Genomic DNA, 20106 nt, shown 5'->3' on the forward strand with positions numbered 1-20106 from the left:
TGTTGTTCAACAGTGGAAGTAGGCTAGACAGTAACTAGAAGCTGCTATTTGCATAAATCCAGGCAGACACCTTCTAGTGTAACTCACAGAGTGAATTGACTGATAATCTCGTTTTGTAATGAGCTGACAACTCAAACAAGGTACATAAAATGTGGAAAGATGGGACAGAAGGAAGATGTGTTAGTGTGAAGTTTGCAATCAGCATGATTGGGATTACCCAGATGTAAAAATACCTCATACCTGTGTGACTTGCACCTTCCTGAGGTGCTGACATTGGTGGGCATTGAAAGTTCTTACCGAAAGTGTGCATGTCTCCTCTGTTCTGCAGAAAATCACATTGCTGCACACCTGGAGCTGTGCTGTTCTGAGGACTTGCAGTCACTATCCTCACCCCACTTGGTGCTGAGGGTTTAGTAGACTATTTGCCACCTAAGGTGCCATACAACACAAATAGGATCAATGAGCTCTGGCCATTGCTGCTTAGGTAGATGATACCTCTTGCATTTTTGCACTGGAAGATGTTTTGGGCCTTGTCAAATGATGGTTTAATTTAAATCCTGTTTTAAAGAGTTTTTTAGAACCTTTCTTGTCTCTATAGTCCCATCAGTGATCCATAGTAGGCCCTGAAACCAGGCCATTTCATCTTTTAGAAAGAACTGGAAGCACCAGAGTTCAAGAGGGGCTATTGAATTAAACAAATGCAAAGTTCTCAATGAGTAACTAGAAAATATATTTCTCTAAAAACAAATTCCAAAAGTATGCTTTTATAATCAAGTCCCAGACTATGTCATGTCCAACAGACCAGAAATGTCACAGACGCTATTGGAGCTAGATGCATCAAGAGAAATTAGGCACTCAAATGCCTTGTTATGTGCCAAAGTCCAGCGTTTACGGATCAGTGGTATTCACATAGCCTTCACTTAGCCTTTCAGCATGGAGCTGGACACAGGTTTCTCATGTCCCTGGCTCAGTGCTGAAATTGTTGGACTTTTTTTGTAAAATTGTAAAATGGTGGCTCCTTTCATGCCTGCCCTTTGTGGAGCGTATGGACAGCTGGAAAAGGCTTGCCAGAGGGAGTCTCAGGCTGAGAGGAGAGGGAATGCCTGTTTTAGGGATGCTGAGGGATCTTTTCGATGAAGCGGACCTCGAGCAGGTCAGCATTGCCAGGCCTCAGGACAGTTATGCCCATACCCAGCCTTAGAAGTGCGGGCTCTGTTCCTAGAAATGCAGAGGGGAGCTGAGGTGCTCGTAAGGTGCAGGTGAGGTGCTCATAAGGGGTTTTGTGAAAGACATTGGGGACCCAGGGATGGACAGAGTACACATCACTTGCGGAGTATAGGGATGCTACCTTCTTAGTGCATTGAAACCTTGGTGCAGAAGGGTCTCTTACTATTACATTTTAATTAGGATTGTGGAGGAACAAAGTTAATGTGTTTACCCAACATGCCAAGTGAAAATATTTTAAGACTATCTTCTCTGTGTAACTATCTTGACTGTTACCAGCTCCTTCAGCTAGAGTCCGCATCAGCGCGAATGCAATTTCCATGCATTGTTTCAGTCTGGAAATGAAACAATTTTCATTAATGGAAACCTGGTTCTCAAGCAGAACAATTAGACCCACTTCAGGTTGAAAAAAGATAAAAGCATGCTAATTTGGATGGAGGACTCTTCTTTCAAGGCAGCCAATTGAGTCATCAGCCTGCCACCCACCTGACCGTCAGACAGGTAATTAGGAGATAGTCCTCTTTTTGTGTGGAGTGTGTGCGTAAACCTGCACACGCTGGTGTCACTGCCCATTGGGACTTTCAGAGGAAAGAGCTAGTCAGTGGCAAAAGAGTGAGGAGCAAACTGTCAGACTGTGCCTAACAATCTGACTTGCTTTTAGATTCAGCTGACGATTTTTGTCTTAACAGCCACCTGAAGTTTCTGGCAGTCAAGTCGTCATGGCTGACCTGGGCTGCAAAAAGCCCAGTGACTGCACTGTCTCCAGGCTACTCAGCGTAGTGGAGAGCGAACTCCGGGCTGGGAGAGACAAAGGCGACCCCACTGAGAAACAGCTCCAGGTTGTCTTAGAGGATGCTACGCTCTGGCAGAGATTCAGGGAAGTCACCAATGAGATGATCGTGACCAAGAACGGCAGGTGAGTGATCTGCTCCGCATTGTGGCTAAGTGTAGATGACAGCCAGGGGGGCTAAGGGGTGTGATGGTGTGATAATAAGTAGCGTGTGTACAGGCTAGAGAGAACTGCTATGAGCATGTAACAGTGCTACCCCTGCAGCCTTTCAGTCACCTACAAGCAGCATACAAACAGAACGGGGTGTCCCTGCTCTGTTCTGCTAAGCCATTCCTGCCACCCTTTATTCCTGCTTGTGAAACGTGCTGGAGAAATATACAGACTGAGTTAAGGTTGCACAAAAAGGGAACTTTCACTAGGGAGCAGAAAACCTCAAAACCTTCTGGATCACTTCTTGTACCACCAGCCATTAGTCTTTATTAGCAAATCCTTATCTGTAGACCTCAGATGACTGTACAGAAGCAGATCTGTGTTGTTATCCCCAGTTGCTGTTCCTGTCTCCCTGGCTTTGGAGGTTTGCACAGTCCACTAGGAAGGGGTACAAGATAGCTGTGCTCTATGTAGCATGTATGCACAGTCCAGGCTTGTGTGGTCCCACAACTGTACTGCTCTGTAGCGTTAACTGGTGCACTTAGAAACCACTGCAGAATATTGGTTAATACACAGAGATTTAAAAAGATAAAATATTGTGATATCTCACTGTTTGCTGAGTGCAAAACCTGGAGAGAAGAATGTTAATTCTAAATCAGATACTGGCTCTCCAGAGAGGCTCTGCTCTGAACTGGGCTGACGACAGAGTCCAGCCAATAACTAGAGGAAGGTTCTCCCGTACAGTCGTATTAACGTTTTTATTTAGCCTACCCTCACCAACCCTCTGTCTCCCTGTCCCCATGCGCACATTTCTCTTGCAAAACCCCTTGGAATATCCGCATAGGAGAGCAGAATTAAGAGACAGGAAGAAAGATTCATTCATGTGGTGTCACTTTTATCAATTTTGCAGAGACTTTGATTTAGCAGAACTTGTGGACAATATTTCTGTTGACTGTATCCTGACAAGGGACATGGGTGAAAGTTTAAAAGAGGAAAAATTTAGTCTGTTAGCTCACCAAGGTTATTTTGTTGAGAGAGCAGTTCTATTCCCAAAACATCAGCTCTTGGTGTAACACTGCTTATTGCCAGTGATTCCTCCTAGCAACCTATAGGGACAGAATTCATCTTCTGCTGAGGCTCTCTTTACACCAAGAAGCTGCTTTTGCTTAATTTAAATGTTTTTAATTGCTGTTAGGCTAAAGCAAACTTCTGAGTGGACTTTCACTTAGCATTAAGGTAGCTTACACTGACTCCTTATCAGCCTAAGTAACCAAAATGTAGTAAGATAGGTTTGCCTCAAATTAAATAGATACAAAGAATTGTGTCATACTGACAGGTTTTGCTCTTTTTTTTTTTTCTCTCAGCTAATGTTAATTGTGATTGCAGGTGATACTATTTTCTCTCTAAAATGTCTAGGTGAGTGCATGGATATAATCTTTTTATGCTACTGCTGATAAGGGTATCTGTCATTATTTGAATATGCGTTGTTACTTTTTATTTTATTGCAGAAGCTTCTTTATTTTTCTTCATTCTAACTTCCGCTCTCCTTATTAGCTTGCTCCTATTTTTCCTTAAAGCCAGTGACAGTTCTAGTAATGTCATTGGGGCAGGTACAAGTTCATTCTCTGTTATCAAAGTACAGCAGTCTCAAAACAAAAAAAAAATGTATTATAGTCATTTGCATAAATCCTAATAACTAAGCTTTTGTAGAATTGGGGACTATGAAAAAGGGTGAAAGTATTATCCATAACAAACACATCAGTGCAACAACAACAAAAAAGAAATACAGACAGTGGCCTGCAGCAAAACCTTCTGAACAACTCCATGCTTTTCAAAAGGAGACCAACTTGAGAGACTTTCCCATGAATCCTGAGCTTTTTTTCAGGTGCAGGATTCTTCAGTGACAGCCTCCAGAGGGATTTTCTAAAGAAAAAATATTGATCCAATTTGGTGCTGCTTAAATCAGTAGAACTAACTCGGTCATTCTTCCTGAAGGATATATGAGTGCTTTTGAAAACTGTTTTCTAAGATTAAGAAGAAAACCCTGTCTGAACTTGTGTGTTTGAAAACTAAGGCGATTTGTGTGGACACATTGTAAGCAAAACTCAGAAATTAAACCGAAACCCGATACAGGAGCATCCAGGACTGACTGGTTAGTGATCCTCAAGTGTAAAATTCTAGCATGTGTAATTCTATCTGCTGTGACTGAGTCATCTCTAATTTGTGCTGAGGGTCCCAAAATGTTCTGAACCAACTTCAGTGTTAATACATAGATATTTCTCCGCTGTTGCATTGTGCTTCACTATAATAATCACCTGTCATAGCAAAATACCTAAGTGCACGGGGAAGATAGATATATTCTGAACAGGACAGATATCAATAAAATTAAAGTGCATGCTGTATCGCAAGATATATCCAAAAAAGTGCAGCTCATATGGTGAGAATCAGTCTCCTATTTTACTCAGATTTATTGTATTCGATTGGCATTTCAATATTCAAACACCCCATTTGCTAACTGAGCAGATTTTCTGTTATTGTGGATACCATTTCAGTTATGTAGTATTCTGAAACTTCACAATCCACCTTATTGCCTGGAGGGGCCACTATTCCCCTTTGTATATGGGGAGGATCTGTAATGGATCAGTGCAGACAGATGTGCGTAGGGATGTGGGGAAAGGCTTAAATGGTAAAGCAACTTTACTAGTTTACTACATGTTCAAGTTTGATATCAAACATTCCCACTTGAGCTCTGTACCATGGAGTAATTGTAGCAGATCTGCTCTAAATAAATTGAAGAGGCTGAAGTACTCAGCTATTGCAGTAATGGAGGTCATGTGTGTACCCACCTGATCATTGAAACAAAAATTGACTGAAACAAATGCAGAGAAATGATCATTTGCCATGTTAAAACATATGATTTGAACAATAAAGCCACTTAATCAGTGGAACAAGTGAGGTGGTAGGCCTTCTGTCATTAGCACCTGTACAGTCAAGATACGCTGGTCTAAATGAGATGTGGATTAATTGTGTGGGAAGCAGAGATTAATACAGGGAAGTGCTATAGTCTATGTGGTACAGGATGTTAGAGTTGGATGATGACTTCTATTCTGGCATTAATAGCCTGTAGACCTTTGGGGGATAAACTCAAGCCTCCCAAGTATAAAGGCAGAGAAGTTTGCACTGTGGGCAGAGGAATTAACAATCTTCACATAACACAAAGAGTTCTGAGAAATCTAGTGAAATTAAATTTTCATGAGGATGAATTTTCCTCTGTACTTTAATTTCAGCTAAATATGTATGTGTGTTACGTTGCAGACTGACTGCAGGGGGAGCAGGCTGCACTGGGAGCAATGCGTGCCCGCTTTTTGTGAAGTTCCAGTTCTGATAGCTTGTGCATCCTGGTTGGAAAGACATGTTAAATGTAGTGTATAAATCTTCAACTAAGCTTCTATTTAGTTAGCAAGATCATGGTTCAACATGTCTTTCTCAGTGTTGCATTGGCTCTGCATCACCAACTATCTATATTTAAATGAAAAACCTTTTTCAAATACTGTATTTTTCTGTGGGCAGAAGGTGCTGAATGTATGCAGCAAGAACGGTATAAAAATGTCCAGGAAGGTAGGGGGTGAGTAGGATAACTTATGAGCAAAGGAGATTGTCACCAGCCTGAAGGTGGAGGCTGCTGGAGAGTATGGCTCCTGGGGCAGAGACTTCTGGTGTCCCTGGAGAGAGCGCATGAAGTTTCACTTCCCTTCTTGTGTTTTTTTAGACATCTTGTGCTGCTACTTCACTAAGCCTAGAGAACCACTTTACCTTATCCCCATGGACATCAGGCAATTGCTGAGGTTGCCTGGTGTAACTAATCGCTCTGAATCTGTACAGGAAAAGAGCTTAAAGATTCATTGTCCTGCGCATAAAAATGTGGCAAAATGATGACTGCCAGGAGAGGTCAATATGGAGGTCCCTGGAGCAGGGAGGCCTCCTACTTTCCTAGAAATGTAGGAGGTGATATATAACAGCTACAATAATCCTCCACAGTAATGATGTGTATTACTTGACAACCTAAGAATCTAACTGAATAGGATACCTTTGTTGGGACATGGCTATTCTGCTGTCTTTTCCCAGTTCCTGAAACTGTGGGGGGCCCTACTAATTCCATTGCTGTATACTTTTTCAGGCCATAGATGCCAATTCAAAGCTGTGTGGTATGGATCACAAGTACTAGGGCAGAGAGAAAACTGAGAACTGCTGCAAACCTTTACAAAGGCAAAAAATAACTAGAAGGGGGTTGAGAAAAGGCGGCATTGGACTTTTAAATGTAGAAGGATCCACTTGAGGAAAAAGATGCTTTAAAATGTTCTTCCAAAACTAAACAAAAGCAGGATTTCTGGTCTAACAGCAAGGATTTTAATCAGATTTCTCAAACTGCAGATTTATATAATGGTAGTGGAACAATATGTGAATACTTCTCTTTAAGAAAGAGAGAAAACATGTTTCAGCTAACTACATTCTTTTAAATATGTCCATGTAATAAGAGTTCAGGATGTATTTTGAAATAAAAGGTAATAAATATATGGAAGACAATGGAAAATAAGAAAAAATACGTTTTACTAAATTTTAAATCATGCCTGACTAACCCTGGTAAAGGAAATACATAATTTTACATAAGGAAAATGTAGCAGATTATTAGGGTGTTTAGAGTAGTCCTATCTGGAAACTGTAACTCAAGTGGGAGATATTGGGAATTAGCACAAGAACCAAAGGAAATGACAGAGGGAAATGATTTACTTAGCTCACAAGACTTTGGAATATGACTGTCCCTTCAAAGAAAGGGAGAAAAGCCTTTGTATCGTAGTGTGGTCAATGGATCTAACTGGAGTCTCGTGAGTACCTGGCTGTGATCATATCCTGAGGGCTGGAAATGGCAAGATGATTTCGGAGGATATATCCAGAGTTGGACAAAGTAGAACTTGGACACTGGACAGTGTACTGGAGTGTCTGTGGGGAGAATCAAAGCACCAAAGAAGTGCAGCTTATTACAGGAGTCTGCAGTTAATCTGTGATTCAGCTTATCAGGAATAAGAAGGAATCAACCTTCTTGACCGTTTTCAACTTTGTTCAATCCTGTTCATGCCTTCTTGTCCCAGATCTAAGGCTGCATTTAGCATGTCTGGATCCCATGGACTCTGCTGATACTATACAAAGCTCATAAATTGAGCGCATTCATGAATCTAGACACAATGAAGGTCTTAGTGCCCTACTTCAGAGGTAATGCTTTTTTTCCAAATGATCAAAATACAATGAAAGATTTACCTTTAAGAGAATTTTCTTCAGCTAGACAGAGGGAGGTAGGGGTTGAAGAGGAGGGAGGATGGTTTTTACATTGACCTAATCAGTGAGATTCTGGCCACAAATTTACTGAGAAGAGTTTTTCAAAATCAGTTTCTAGTGGTGTCTCCTTTTTTTGTTTCCGGAACAGGCGGATGTTCCCTGTTTTGAAGATCAGTGTGTCAGGCTTGGACCCAAATGCCATGTATTCCTTCCTGTTGGACTTTGCCCCGACTGATGGCCACCGCTGGAAGTACGTCAATGGAGAATGGGTGCCAGCTGGGAAACCAGAGCCACCAAACCACAGCTGTGTCTACATCCACCCAGATTCTCCCAACTTTGGGGCCCACTGGATGAAAGCTGCCATTTCCTTCAGCAAAGTCAAACTTACCAACAAGCTCAATGGGAGTGGGCAGGTATGGCCTGATGTTTCCCCATACACCTCTTGGCTTCAATTGCAAGCACCTACCAATCAAGAAATATCAAGGGTGCATTTATGTAATTATAGAGGCCCTTACAGGCCTCTTCACCCACAGATGCCAATTATTCTCTGGAGGCCACATGTAAACAGGAATAAACAGGCCTTAATTGGCGCTTTCAGATTTTAATGGACTTCTTGATGTTAAGAGAGACAGAGTGCTGTGGTTTACTTAATCATCAGGGGGCTTTTCAGAGTTGGTCTTGTGTGCTGGGTTTTTTTACATAGGACTTCAGAGAAGGGGGAAAAAATGGTCACGGGTATTAGGTTTTTGTTGTGTTCCCCCATGTTGTTTGGTGTAAGTGGAATGTTGGCAGGAGTCAGATAGCAGAATAAAAGGCTGCTCCTAAATGAAATAATTACTATGTCTGCTTCTGCATCATGATAATTATCAATATTCTATTGAATCAGCTTTGGCCTTTGGAAAGAAACCACATGTACCAGAAATAAGTGACTTTCTCTTTGAACCCCTTAAAAATGCAAACAGGAAAATTAGTTGTTTCGTATTTCGTTTTTGATGATGCATCTAAAGATGAAATATTGTACAAGACCTTTTGTTTGCTTGTTTTTGTACAAAACTCCTACATTGGATGCTACTTGTCAGCCCAGAATCAGTTTCTTTCATGTAAATATTATATGTTCTCTACCTACTATTTCCATTGGGTTTGTGAGGTGCCTACATAAACCTAGTACCCTAATTAGGTAGGAATTTATCTCAGTTTTTGCAGAGTGAAGAATAGAAAGATGACCAGACTTTCCCTAAAGTAACACATGGAATTGTCACACAAGATTTACTGTGTAGTGTAGAACAGGATCTGAATTTGCAAATTCTCATCCTGCATCCAGGACCTTAGAAAGGTCAGAAGCTTCAGAAAAGTAAGTGCTACAGAAAGAAAGGGACAGACAGGACCCCCCCCACTCCCACTTCCAAAAAAAACCAAAACAAAACAAACAAAAAAAACACACCACAAAACACCTTGACCTTTCTTGGGGTCAAGAGGGTCAAAAAGACCTTGGAGGGGGGAAAATGGGAACAAGATGTGCATACACAGTAAAGAGAAAGAAAGTAGAAAGGAAGGGAGGAAAAGCCAAAGTAGAGTCGGAGTCCAAAGAAAAGCTAACTAAATGGCAAACAACTGAAGCTCTCTTTGTTTTCTTTTTGAAATATTGGCAGCCTTGTTAAGGTAAACCATTTTTCCACTGTGTTTCATCTTCCCTTTTTGTGGTGTTATTAGCAGAATGCACTGTTAGTCAGCTATTGGCTGTTATTCCACATATATATACGCATGCACACAGCACTTTCCAAAATACATTTTTTTCCTTAATTTTAAATATATTTTCTTGTATTAGAGAGAATTAAGGAATGTGCTTAATGTGCTTAAGCTTTCTGAAGAAGGTATATTGTAGGATTGACACTATGCACAGCTTTTAGTGCCAGGGTAGAGACATTTGCCAAAGCTTGTTTAGATAAGTCTTGCCCAGAAAGATGACTAGGTGATTGCCTTAACTCTCTTCTGCCCTGTTTTCTGTGACTGTAATTCCGAGTTTTTGGATAGCCAAAGCAGGACAGGGATTGTCCCTCAACTGCCTGAACAACCTGTTCACTGGAAACCCAATGGTTTGAAGGCCTTAGCTGCTACCACAAATCTGCAGCTGTATTGAAAGCTTGAAATCCCAGTCCAGTGAAGTCTCTCTCTGTTCAATCCTGTGGCTTGTCAGAAGGTAGGATGGCATCTGCCCTTCTGCTTTCAATAATCATAAACTGGAAAGGTTTAGTGGTGACGTCTGGTTTATTACAGAGCAGGAGTGAAAGAGCAGCTGTGGGGTACCAGAGTGGCAATGGGGTCTGTCTGTCTGTTTTGTTTTCTGCAGATAATGTTGAACTCTCTGCACAAATACGAGCCTCAGGTACACATAGTTCGTGTAGGAGGCCCCCACCGGATGGTGATGAACTGTTCCTTCCCTGAGACTCAGTTCATAGCTGTGACTGCCTATCAAAACGAAGAGGTAGGCGGATGCCATGCTGTGCTCTTGGACATCATTGATGAGATATATTAAAAGCCTATTAACTACAAGATCAGTATGGATAGACTGGTCCTCTTCTTGTTTCTCCATCAGTCCCATGCAGTGTAATGCTCCATGAGTCTACTACTGTCTTCTTTCTGCAGTAGAACATTATTTAATCCAGCATCTGGCTGCAATACTAAACCAGATTTAGCTTAATATTCTGCCACTGCTACTCCAAACAGGTCCATCTGTCTTGGTATCCCAATCCCTTATTGGAAAAAAAAAACAAACTAAAAAAAAACAAGACTAGAGTCAAGTCCAGAACTTTCTCTAGTAGTGACTGATAGTTTTAACGATAATCTTTTTTCTCTCCTCTCTTTAAAATATGTACAATTGCAGAACAGCATATCGTTCCATGGGAAAATTTCCTCCCAACCCCAAAATTGGAATTGCGGGATGCTTTAGATTGTGACAATTGCTCATTCATATGCCATATCCCTCAGCAAGTGTTGCTGCAGATTTGATTCATATTTGGTAGGAATTCAGTGCTTCAGCTCTCTTGAAAGGGTTTGCAGTCCCACAAGACTTAGCAGACCAGACCATGCAATTAGGTTGCCCCTATTGGTGTTCTGCCTGTGGCACTGATCAGTACGTGGCACCCTGCAACAAGCAAAGCTCCCTCCAACCACCCCTGGAAAACAATACATGGGGGTATATTTTGTTTGGCTAGCTAAAGTAGTTCCACTTAATTTACTGTGGAAGATGTTTTCTCAAGTCTCTATTCCAAGTTACCTTCACTAACATGCCTTGTTTTCTGTAAACTCAAGATAACTGCTCTCAAAATCAAGTATAATCCCTTTGCCAAAGCCTTCCTGGATGCGAAAGAAAGGTGAGTTAATCTTTTTTTGTTCCAGTAATATTTTGCTGCTGACAAGGTTAAAGCTGTGGCATCATAATGTGAAAGTAAATTGTACAACTCTTGTTTCTACTGTCTTAAATCTAGAGTCACTCCACTGAAACTAGTGGGGAGATTCTCTATATAACTGTTACCACAGTAGGGTCTGAGGTGAGTAAGTATCCTCTTTGGGATCCAAGAACTTAGCACTGTCTACACAGGAAGCCTGAAATGAGACTGTGAATTTCCCCAGTAACGTTATACACCACATATGTTCACTACATTGTACTCACACTCCAATGAATCCCACAATTCAATAGCTCAGGGATGGTAAAAGTAAGCTGCATATGTCAAAAAGAATAACTAAAGTGAAATTGCACTGTAACTGTAATATGACTACACTGCTATGTATGTATGATAGTGTATGATGCATTTAGTAAAAGTAACCTGTAGGTGCTCACTATGTAAGAGATGCTTCTATTATTGGAAACGAATTGTGGTTTAATGTTCTATCAAAGTTTCCCTTGCATCTCCATGCTAAAGCACTGAGGTATCCAAATGATGAATTCCAGTCCATAATTGCTAATAAATTTTGTCTAGACTTGCTATGTCTTCTGATGTGTGATGTCTCCCACATGCCTGAAGGAGAATCTGTATTTCTTTCCTTCCCTCACATCAAGCTGCTGTGTCTCAGCATCAGGGTTCCCATCTGTGGAGGGAAAATGTGCCTTTGTCTTGCCTGGCTGTGCAGGAGGCAGAGCCCTGCGTCAGTCTGAGTGATGCCAGACTTAGGCTGTTGATGCAAGCAGGAAAGGTGCCCACAGGTAGACTTAAATTCTAGGCTCAGTCCCTGAATTTGGCACGACTGTAGGAAAAAAATATATGGATGCTGTGAAACATAAGTGCTTCCTTTATGGCAGAGTGCAGGAAAGTCTACTGCTGCCTAGCAAGTGGTTAAAGATGATAGAGTTCTTTCCTATTTAATTTATTTTTTTATTTTTAGTGAATAGTTTTCAGTTTTTAAATTTGATATCAAATTTCTTTGATAATTTCTCAATGAGAATTTTTACCGCTGTTTTCTTTTTCAGAAACCATCCCAAGGATGCTCCAGAAACAGTCTCTGAAGGTCAACATATGACATATTCTCACTGTAAGGTTTTTATTCATGTGAGCCGGAAGACTTATGTGTTATGATACATGCTGGGAACCTGGGATCTGCTTAACTGGATCAGACCAGTGGTTCACTGAGTCCTGAACTGTGTTTATAGAAATGGACCGTTTAAACAAACATACAAAAAAGACTGAATAAATCTTAGAGTAGGAAGTTGAGATATTTTCTACAGTGGGATCATTTTCCTTATGATCCAGTTTTTGATGTTAAATAAAACCTTGAAAAAAAGATACATTAAAGAATTTTTAGCGCCATTTTTAGGGCTATTGTTTTGTATTTGTAATTGTAAGGACTTTTGTCATCTATAAAACTAACTTTCACTGTTGAAAGCTCAAAAAAATAAATGGGGGGAGCAGAGGTTGTGCTCATTCTAATGACGATCACTATTTCTTTTCTTTGTTCTGTGATATCAGTGACATTTTCTATTAGTTAGTTTTCAGGTCTTGTTTTTTAGTGTTTTTTTTTTTTTTTTTTTTTTTTTTCTTGGTTCTTGCTTGTCAGTTGCTCCACAAACCAGTATTTCAGAATCAGCTTGGTATTTCTGAGGAACAGCTGATTCTGCAGGAAGGCTGGTTATTTTATTACTTTATTGTACTGCCATGTTTTAGTGCAATAATAGTTTTCTTCTGTCTTTTCCCTCAAAGTGGGTGGCTGGTTGATTTCCAACCCAGATACAATGTGTGCATCAGGAAGCTCTAATTATCAGTACACTGGACCTTTGCCTCTGCCAGCTCCGCATGCTCCCCATGGTTGTGAGCGATATTCAGCACTGCGAGGTCATCGGGCTGCTCCATACCCACCTTCCTACATGCAAAGAAATCATTCACCTACAGGTAGATCTGTAAATCCGCTTTGTTTCCAGGTAATAGACACAGTTAGACTAACTGACCCTTGCTTTAGTAACCTAAGCAGTGAAACAATCAAGAGCAGAAGCTAGGAAAGAGCATGATGGGTCTCTAACAATCTAAACTGAACACTGGATCCATGGAATATGTTTAAGGCAGCAAAAGAAATGGTGTAGAATTTCTGGGTGCATTGTAATTGCTAATTATAAACAAGAGTGAATGATCTTCCTTGCAGTACAGCTCCCAATTATACAAAAGTATCAGAGCATTGCAAGCCTTCTTTCAATGTTGTATCACGAAGCAGTCACCCTCTCAAATTGCAGCAGTCATTAGGAACATGGTAGAAGCTGACTTGAGATGAGAGAGTTTTGTTATTGCCAGAATGTCTTTCAAGTCCCACCTGCTCTCTAGACCTGGGTGTGGAGATACAGAAATTGGTCCTACTTTGATTGGAGGAAATTGGCCAGAAATGAGAGTAAGGATAAAGTAATCTGTTCACTAACTATAATTTAGCAAGGCATCTTGTTTAACTGAAATATTTAAGCTCAAGTTATACAGAAACCTGTATCAAAGCATTGACAGTCATATAGCAATCATCATTATCAAGAGACTATTAGATTATTGAAAAAATGCATGCTCTACATCTATCACACTACCTTCTCATATATCATAAATGGAATTACAATGGCAGATTGCTACTCTCTTACTAAGCAAGTGAATTTTGTCCTTTTACCTATGGTTAGGAACCCAAACCCCATGATCAGATAGCTTCCTGAGGCCTACCCATTTTCTGTTGCCTTAAGACAATGTATCTGCAATAGTCACCGAGGATTTGTTCTTTTTTTTTTTCTCCTCAAAGTGAATTTATTGGAAAGCTCCAGCAATAATCTTCAGGTATTCTCAGGACATGACAGCTGGACTTTGCCATCCTCTCCACATGCTAATTTGCTCTCAGTGCCACACACCAAGGGAGCTGCCAGCCCTGGGCCCAGGTAAGGTTTCAGGAAAACTGCTAATATTAGGAGCAGTGAGGCTTGTAGGACTGTCATAAGGCTTTGTTCATGCCTGATTTCTTAACCAATTCCACCCCTACTTAGTACATAGTCTCCCTTAGGCAAGTCATTTCTTGACATCAGTTTTCTGTGTGTAAAATGGAGATAGTGTTTACCTCAGGGGTCAATCTGCCATTAAATTTTTCCTATGTTACAAGAATGTGAAATACTACAGAAACAGTAGTTATTAATATGTGCACACAATTGCTCACATCCCTCCAATGTTCTCTCTAGTACAGAATATCCCAGGTAAAGATGTATTCTAGCAGTTTTCAAAAATAACTTTCGTGCAGAAGTCAGCTTGCCTGCTCTAATTTTAGCCTTTGTTATCATGGACCTATTTATATTGAATTTACAACACAGGGAATGTTTAATCATACCTGGGCTTTATAGAAATGATTGGACAGTAAATGTCTTTTTGAGAATAAAAAGGATGTTCTTTTTTACTGCTAAAAGGTGCAATAATGACTTGACCTTATGAGGAAATACAAATGAGATTTAGTGGAGGAATGAGAATTACGATGCCTGGATTCTTTCCACCTCTGGAAGATAGAGTTACCCAATGTTTAAAGCAAGGACTATCAAATAGGATTTTTATGGCTGTTCCTAGCTTTGTCACCAGAGTGGCTTCACGCAGGTGAAGGTGAAGGAATTTAAGCCCACTTCATCCTATCATGGCTTGCGACGATCTCCAGTTCCTTTGCTGCAGCACGTAAAACTCATGCATTCTTGGCATGGTGCTACAGCTTCCCTTCAACTCCCTAATCCTGTACAGTTTATGCAGGGAGTGACAGTGAAAATGCCACCCTACAAAAAGAGGGAGAGGGTGGATGTAGCTGGGTAGGCTTCCCACTATCTGCTATCCCATGCTTCTTGTCTGTTCACATCAAATAACAAAACAGGGTCTTTCACAGGCTGATGTGGATGAGTGGGAGAGGTCTCTGCACCTATCCACATCAGGACCGTACCTGCCCTAGAGATACATACTTTGTTCCATGCTTTAATCAGCACACAGATTTTTAAAACATGTCCCACGTGTCCAACTTGAGATTCTTGGACAGATCTTTATAACAAGATAATTGTCTTCAGCTCCAGCTGAAATCAGTGGAAGCTTCATTTTTCCCTAGCACTTCTGAAAACAAGGATCTTGGAATAGCCACTGAGAACTCAGGTATCTACAATCAGTAGAAGTTTTAAAGCCAAATTATTTTTCTCTCTCTGATCCTCACTACTGCATTGCATGAAATAATTACTCTGCTCAGCTGCAGGGTTGTAACAAAGTCTAATTCATGTTACATTATGGAAATGTTGTTAACAGGGCAGTAATCAGTTCTAGGAATGGCTGAAATTTAGACACAGAGTCAGTTAATAACAAATATTTCACCCTCCTTTCCCCAAAATAAATGCACAAATTTCCTTAATTTAGGCACCAGGATAATCAGCTGAATTTATTTGAAATGTAAACATATACAAAAAAAATATCTTGAAACCTCACATGTATTTGCACATCTCTCTCCATGCCTTTCTTAAAGGTCACCAGGTCTAATGGTCACTGGTGGCTTTTCACTTAAGATCTGCAAGCCCTACCTAGTTCAGCAAATGGATTGGGATAGCTGCTTTTTAGCAGATAATGTACCTGATTCTACTGAAGTAAGTCTTGTGCAGATGAAAATGTTTTGAAATTAGTCATTCAATTTGTACTGCTTTTTTTCCAGCCACTACCCTTGTCTGTGGACAGTGAGCAACAGTGCTGTAAATGTCACCAGTCCAGGAAGTGAGGTGAACAGCAGCACTTCAAGCATGTTTCTGAGGGGTAATGTCCCCTTACCTACTGCATCTTCATCAGTCCAAATCCCTCTGCAGGGAAATGTGTCTGGCAGCATGGAAACACAAGGGGAAACCACACTAGCCAGGCTAGCCGACTCTGCGTGGACATCCTCACACTCCTTTTAATGGACAGGCAGCTCACAAGGAAAGCTCAGACCAACAAGAGTGACACAAATGGCGAAGGATCCCCTGGAAATGCAGCTTAGAGCAGGGATGTGTATGCAGAAAACTTTCCACCAAGCATCACTGCATAATGTACCTCTTGCGTGCCAGAGAAACCAAAATGCATAATGCAAGGCAAGAAATGTTAAAGGAACTGGCTTATTACTGTAACCTTCCTGCATCATTGAGGATGAGGTCCAGAAAGAATCTTTATAGTTGGCTTTGCTTCTTTATCACATCAAAACAATCACAGACACAGGACTGAGTGAAGCAGACATGGTGGTTAGATATCTGCATGTGGTTTTGGAAGAGTACTTTCTGTAACTAAAGACCAAGTCCAAGGAAATTTTGAGCAAGTTTGCAACTGGTAATCTGAAGGGACAGCACTGCTTTAAAGACTTTCTGAATTTGTCATATGAGGGTTTCTGTAATACCTGAAACTAAGCTCTTCATGGCATGTGATTTGTCTGACACCCTAATGCCACCTGCATACAGTATTCTCTTTACCTTCTCCAGCTCCTGTGCTCTTTCTGTGCTGTAGGGATAATGGACACACTCAAGCTGAGAAAGTGGCTGCATTGTAGCAGCAGGTGAAGGGCATCTGGTTTAGCATTTATAGTCTGATGTGAAATGAAAAGTTCCAATGTTTTCTGTATGTACTGTTTTTGAGAGGGTGGAGGGAAAAGACTTATAGAAAAGATATTCAGCTTGCATTTCCACTTTGCTTCGGGTACAGAGTACAAATAAAATATCAATCAATGGTGTATTATGGTTTCAGTTTCCTTTCCAGGGTGTAAACACACATCACAGTCTTTTCTACCTAACAGCCTTTGAGGGAATGTAAAATAACTCTGCCAGAAGCAAATCGACAGGAATTTTCTATTTCTCTGCCAGTAACCATTATCTTGAACATGGTATTTCATGTTTTTTTTTTTTTTTTTGTACCTGTTTCCCCTCTCACCTTTTGTCTGTTTGAGCTTCTCTTTTCAGGGTGCAGCTTTTCCTTTCCTATGTGACTGTACAACATCTAGCATAGTGGAAGCTTGAGCGTCCTAACTAGTAGTGTAATGTGAATAAGTTACACCCCTGGATATACCTTGTCCTCTCATTCACCTCTCCAAGCAAGTCCTATCAAGTTCCGCAGAGGCCTGCTTAATGACTTGGTTTGCACCAAGGAAGGAAGTGAGCAGGAGCAAAACATACTAATACGGATTACAAGATGGGCTCTAGTCTTCCACTCCATGCTGATGTCAGACATGTGGAGGTGTTTTTTTTCTTTTCTTTTACATTCTTAGCCCCCCTCCATTCATCATCCCCTTAAGGTGCTTTCAGTGCTATGTAGTTTCACGACATCCCTCTCTGGCTTTTCAGATTTACTGTGGGCCAGGCACTGCGCCAGGATGTGCTAAAGATGCTGTTAGTTTTACTGACTGATGTGTGCTGCTATTGGCTAAAAGCAAAGTCATAAAGCTGCTCTGGATGTGCATTTCTGTTAAAAGAGGCATTGGTCAAACAGGAGCTAATAGCAGAGGGTGAAAAGCTCTGTAGCCTACTATCAGTCTAATCATTGTCAGTTCTGACTTTAAATCTGCCTTTCCAAATTCTGTCTAAAGCTCAGTGAAAAGTTTCTCAATATTGTCTTTCTCTACCTTGCAGCCAGAAATGCAAGTAGATGTTTCTCTCACAAATAGCTCTGCTTTACAGATGAGGCTTATTAACTAACTTATGCTACCCTCTTCTGGCTGCTCAGCTCCCCATGTACACAGCGTGTGCTGAGTATACATAAAATGTCTGGAGATGCTAAAAAAGGCAAGTGATGACTTATCTACATGCCAGGGCTTGCTATGCTTTCTTCACAGTTAATGAATTGGATAATGGGTTAGTTTTCTCACATACTGCATTACAGTAGCAGAGTGATTGTAAGATGTTACGTAGGCAATGTACGAATTTATTTCACAAATAAACAATCTAGAAGAAAATCCAATTAGCTTTCCTGATAGTCCCATAGGATTGAGGGGACTGAAAAAGGATCAGAATGAACAGGCTGAATCACTTTTCTTAGCACTGTAAAAGCAGTCATGACTCATGTCACAGGAGGCAAAAAGTTCTGAGATCTCAGACGCATACCAAGTTTTTGTCATTGCAGAGTCTGATTTCGCCAAAGCCTGCAACATGACATGGCAGGATAAAAATACCCTGACATTTTGCTATTTTGATAAAGGCTTTGAGAATTGGCTTGTAGCTAGGGTCAGCTTGCTTCTAAAGAGAAGTAGGAGTGATGGAGAAAGTTTTTGCCACATGTCCACATGACAAAATGCCATTTTAAATTTGCAGACCTCCTTTCCCCAGCACAGTGGAATTGCCTACAGCGCAGCTGCCTGTCGAGGTGCTTGTGGCACCCTCCTCCCCTAAGAAGAAGGCCCCTTAAACTGGATGTAAATCATTCCTCTCACAACAAACAAACATTTTTGATCTGACAGACTTCTCCTCACCAGTCACACCACACACTACAACTATTTTATTTCACTCATTGTTATAGCCGATAACTGAAACTGCCACAAGAGAAAAAAAAAAAAACCACTCCCAGTGCCCAATTTTTATATGTTCTGAGAGAACCACTTCCTCATGACCTTGCGCAAGACCTCGTTCATGGATAATGGCACTGATGGGGGCTGCTCCTGCACTTTCCCTGCCCTGTGGGTGTTCAGGCACAGTCTTCCCACCACTGCGGCGCCATTTTGTGTAGGTGACGTGCCGGCCAGCAGGGGTTAAATGGCGGCTGGCACCGAGGGCCGTGCCCAGCACTCGAGGCCAGGGTTTTGGCAACATGCAAACCCCCAGATGCTGTGGTGAGGCTCTGCTCTGGCCCGAGGCAGGTACCTTTCTCCTTAGGTGCTTCCCCAGGGCCTTATTTCTCTGAAACTCAGGCTGGTGTTGCCCCTGGGGTGGTGAGGAGGTGCCTCCAGCTATAGTGTGGGAACACAGAGAAGCATTTTCCTGAGAGTGTAACCTGCAGCTCCTGTGGTAGCTTACATTCTAAACCTGTGAGGAAGGTTGATACCTGTCAACCTCTGTGGTGATAGCTGGTCTACGATGCATGTTTACACAGCAGCCTAGGCGGTCCCATCCCCAAAATTCTGAAGTGCGACACCTGTTGTGCCTCACCCTCTCCTTGCCAGGTCTCCTTCCCCGTCTTTCAGAAGAAAGCCAATGGGCCTCACTTCAGACACCCATGCTTATGCCAACAGAAGGGCTATACAGCTTCAACTTTCCCATCCACAACTGTGGAGTTTTAAGGGAATATCCCCCCTTGCTCCCTGACAGCCAGAAGACCAGAAGGCAAATATGCACCAGCTCCTGAAGTCCCTGGCTCCAGCTCAGGTGCCTCTTGGTGAGCCAGCCCTGGGTCCCCATCAATCAAAAGACATCTGCACCTCCACTACCAACAGAGACCAGCAGGTAACCTCCTCAGAAGACGCTTTCCTGCTTCATGCCCTCAGTGGGCTGTAACCTCTCCTCCACAAGAGTCCCTGCCTCTATGGCTGCACTGGACCCTATGTCACTGGTCAGCAGGTCTAGCCACTTTATCCTTCACTGTGGGCTTGACTGAGATGTTTCCAAGTTCTCTTTTGTTTAGGGAGTTACATTTTTTTTTTTCATTCCTGTTTTCCCACACAATATTATGAACTTTTTTTGTCCGTGTGCTCGGTTCCAGGCACCAGGAATTGAGTTGTATAAATGAAGACTGGGGAGGGCTGTCATGAGAGGGAAGGAGATGGCATGTTGATACAGCATGTGCTCTTTAAAGGCCTTTGGGGAGAGTGTGAACGATCACAGATCATCAAGAGTTCAGTCTCATAAATTTTCAGGCTTTTTGGGGATTGTTCAATGAGGATGTCATGCCTGCTGCAGAGATGCTTTAGGATGTCTGCCCGTTTTTTCCCAGTATGTACTGCTGTAAAAACACAACAGGCCTTTTGAGAAGGCTGGGTGTTTAAGTACATGGCAAGCAAGCAGGGAAGAAACCCTCTGCTGTGTGACACAGTTCAGCCGGGTTTGTAGTGAACGGAACAAATAAAAATGCCACAGCCTGGTTCCCAAAACACTTTCTAGGCAAAGTCAAGTCCATTTACAGACTACTTTTGCCAACAAAGCTCTGCAGTGCCTTCTGTGCTCT

General features: G+C 41.6%; 1 protein-coding gene across 2 annotated transcripts; it reads left to right on the forward strand.

Moving 5' to 3' along the window:
• The first annotated feature begins 704 nt into the window (after nt 1-704).
• On the forward strand, nt 705-16692 carry TBX19 (T-box transcription factor 19). 2 transcript variants are annotated; one of them, XM_040545313.1, is made up of 9 exons: nt 705-1725; nt 1914-2140; nt 7644-7908; nt 9843-9977; nt 10805-10866; nt 11961-12022; nt 12688-12876; nt 13748-13880; nt 15656-16692. In XM_040545313.1, the coding sequence occupies exons 2-9, from the start codon at nt 1944-1946 to the stop codon at nt 15891-15893; spliced, it is 1281 nt and encodes a 426-aa protein (XP_040401247.1). In that variant the 5' UTR covers nt 705-1725; nt 1914-1943; the 3' UTR covers nt 15894-16692. The 2 variants fall into 2 exon arrangements, with proteins under 2 accessions (XP_040401247.1, XP_040401246.1); XM_040545312.1 differs by having other exon boundaries at nt 705-2140.
• Nucleotides 16693-20106: the final 3414 nt, after the last annotated feature.

This window comes from Cygnus olor, chromosome 1 (assembly GCF_009769625.2).
Source record: "Cygnus olor isolate bCygOlo1 chromosome 1, bCygOlo1.pri.v2, whole genome shotgun sequence".
NCBI classification, from domain to species: domain Eukaryota; kingdom Metazoa; phylum Chordata; class Aves; order Anseriformes; family Anatidae; genus Cygnus; species Cygnus olor.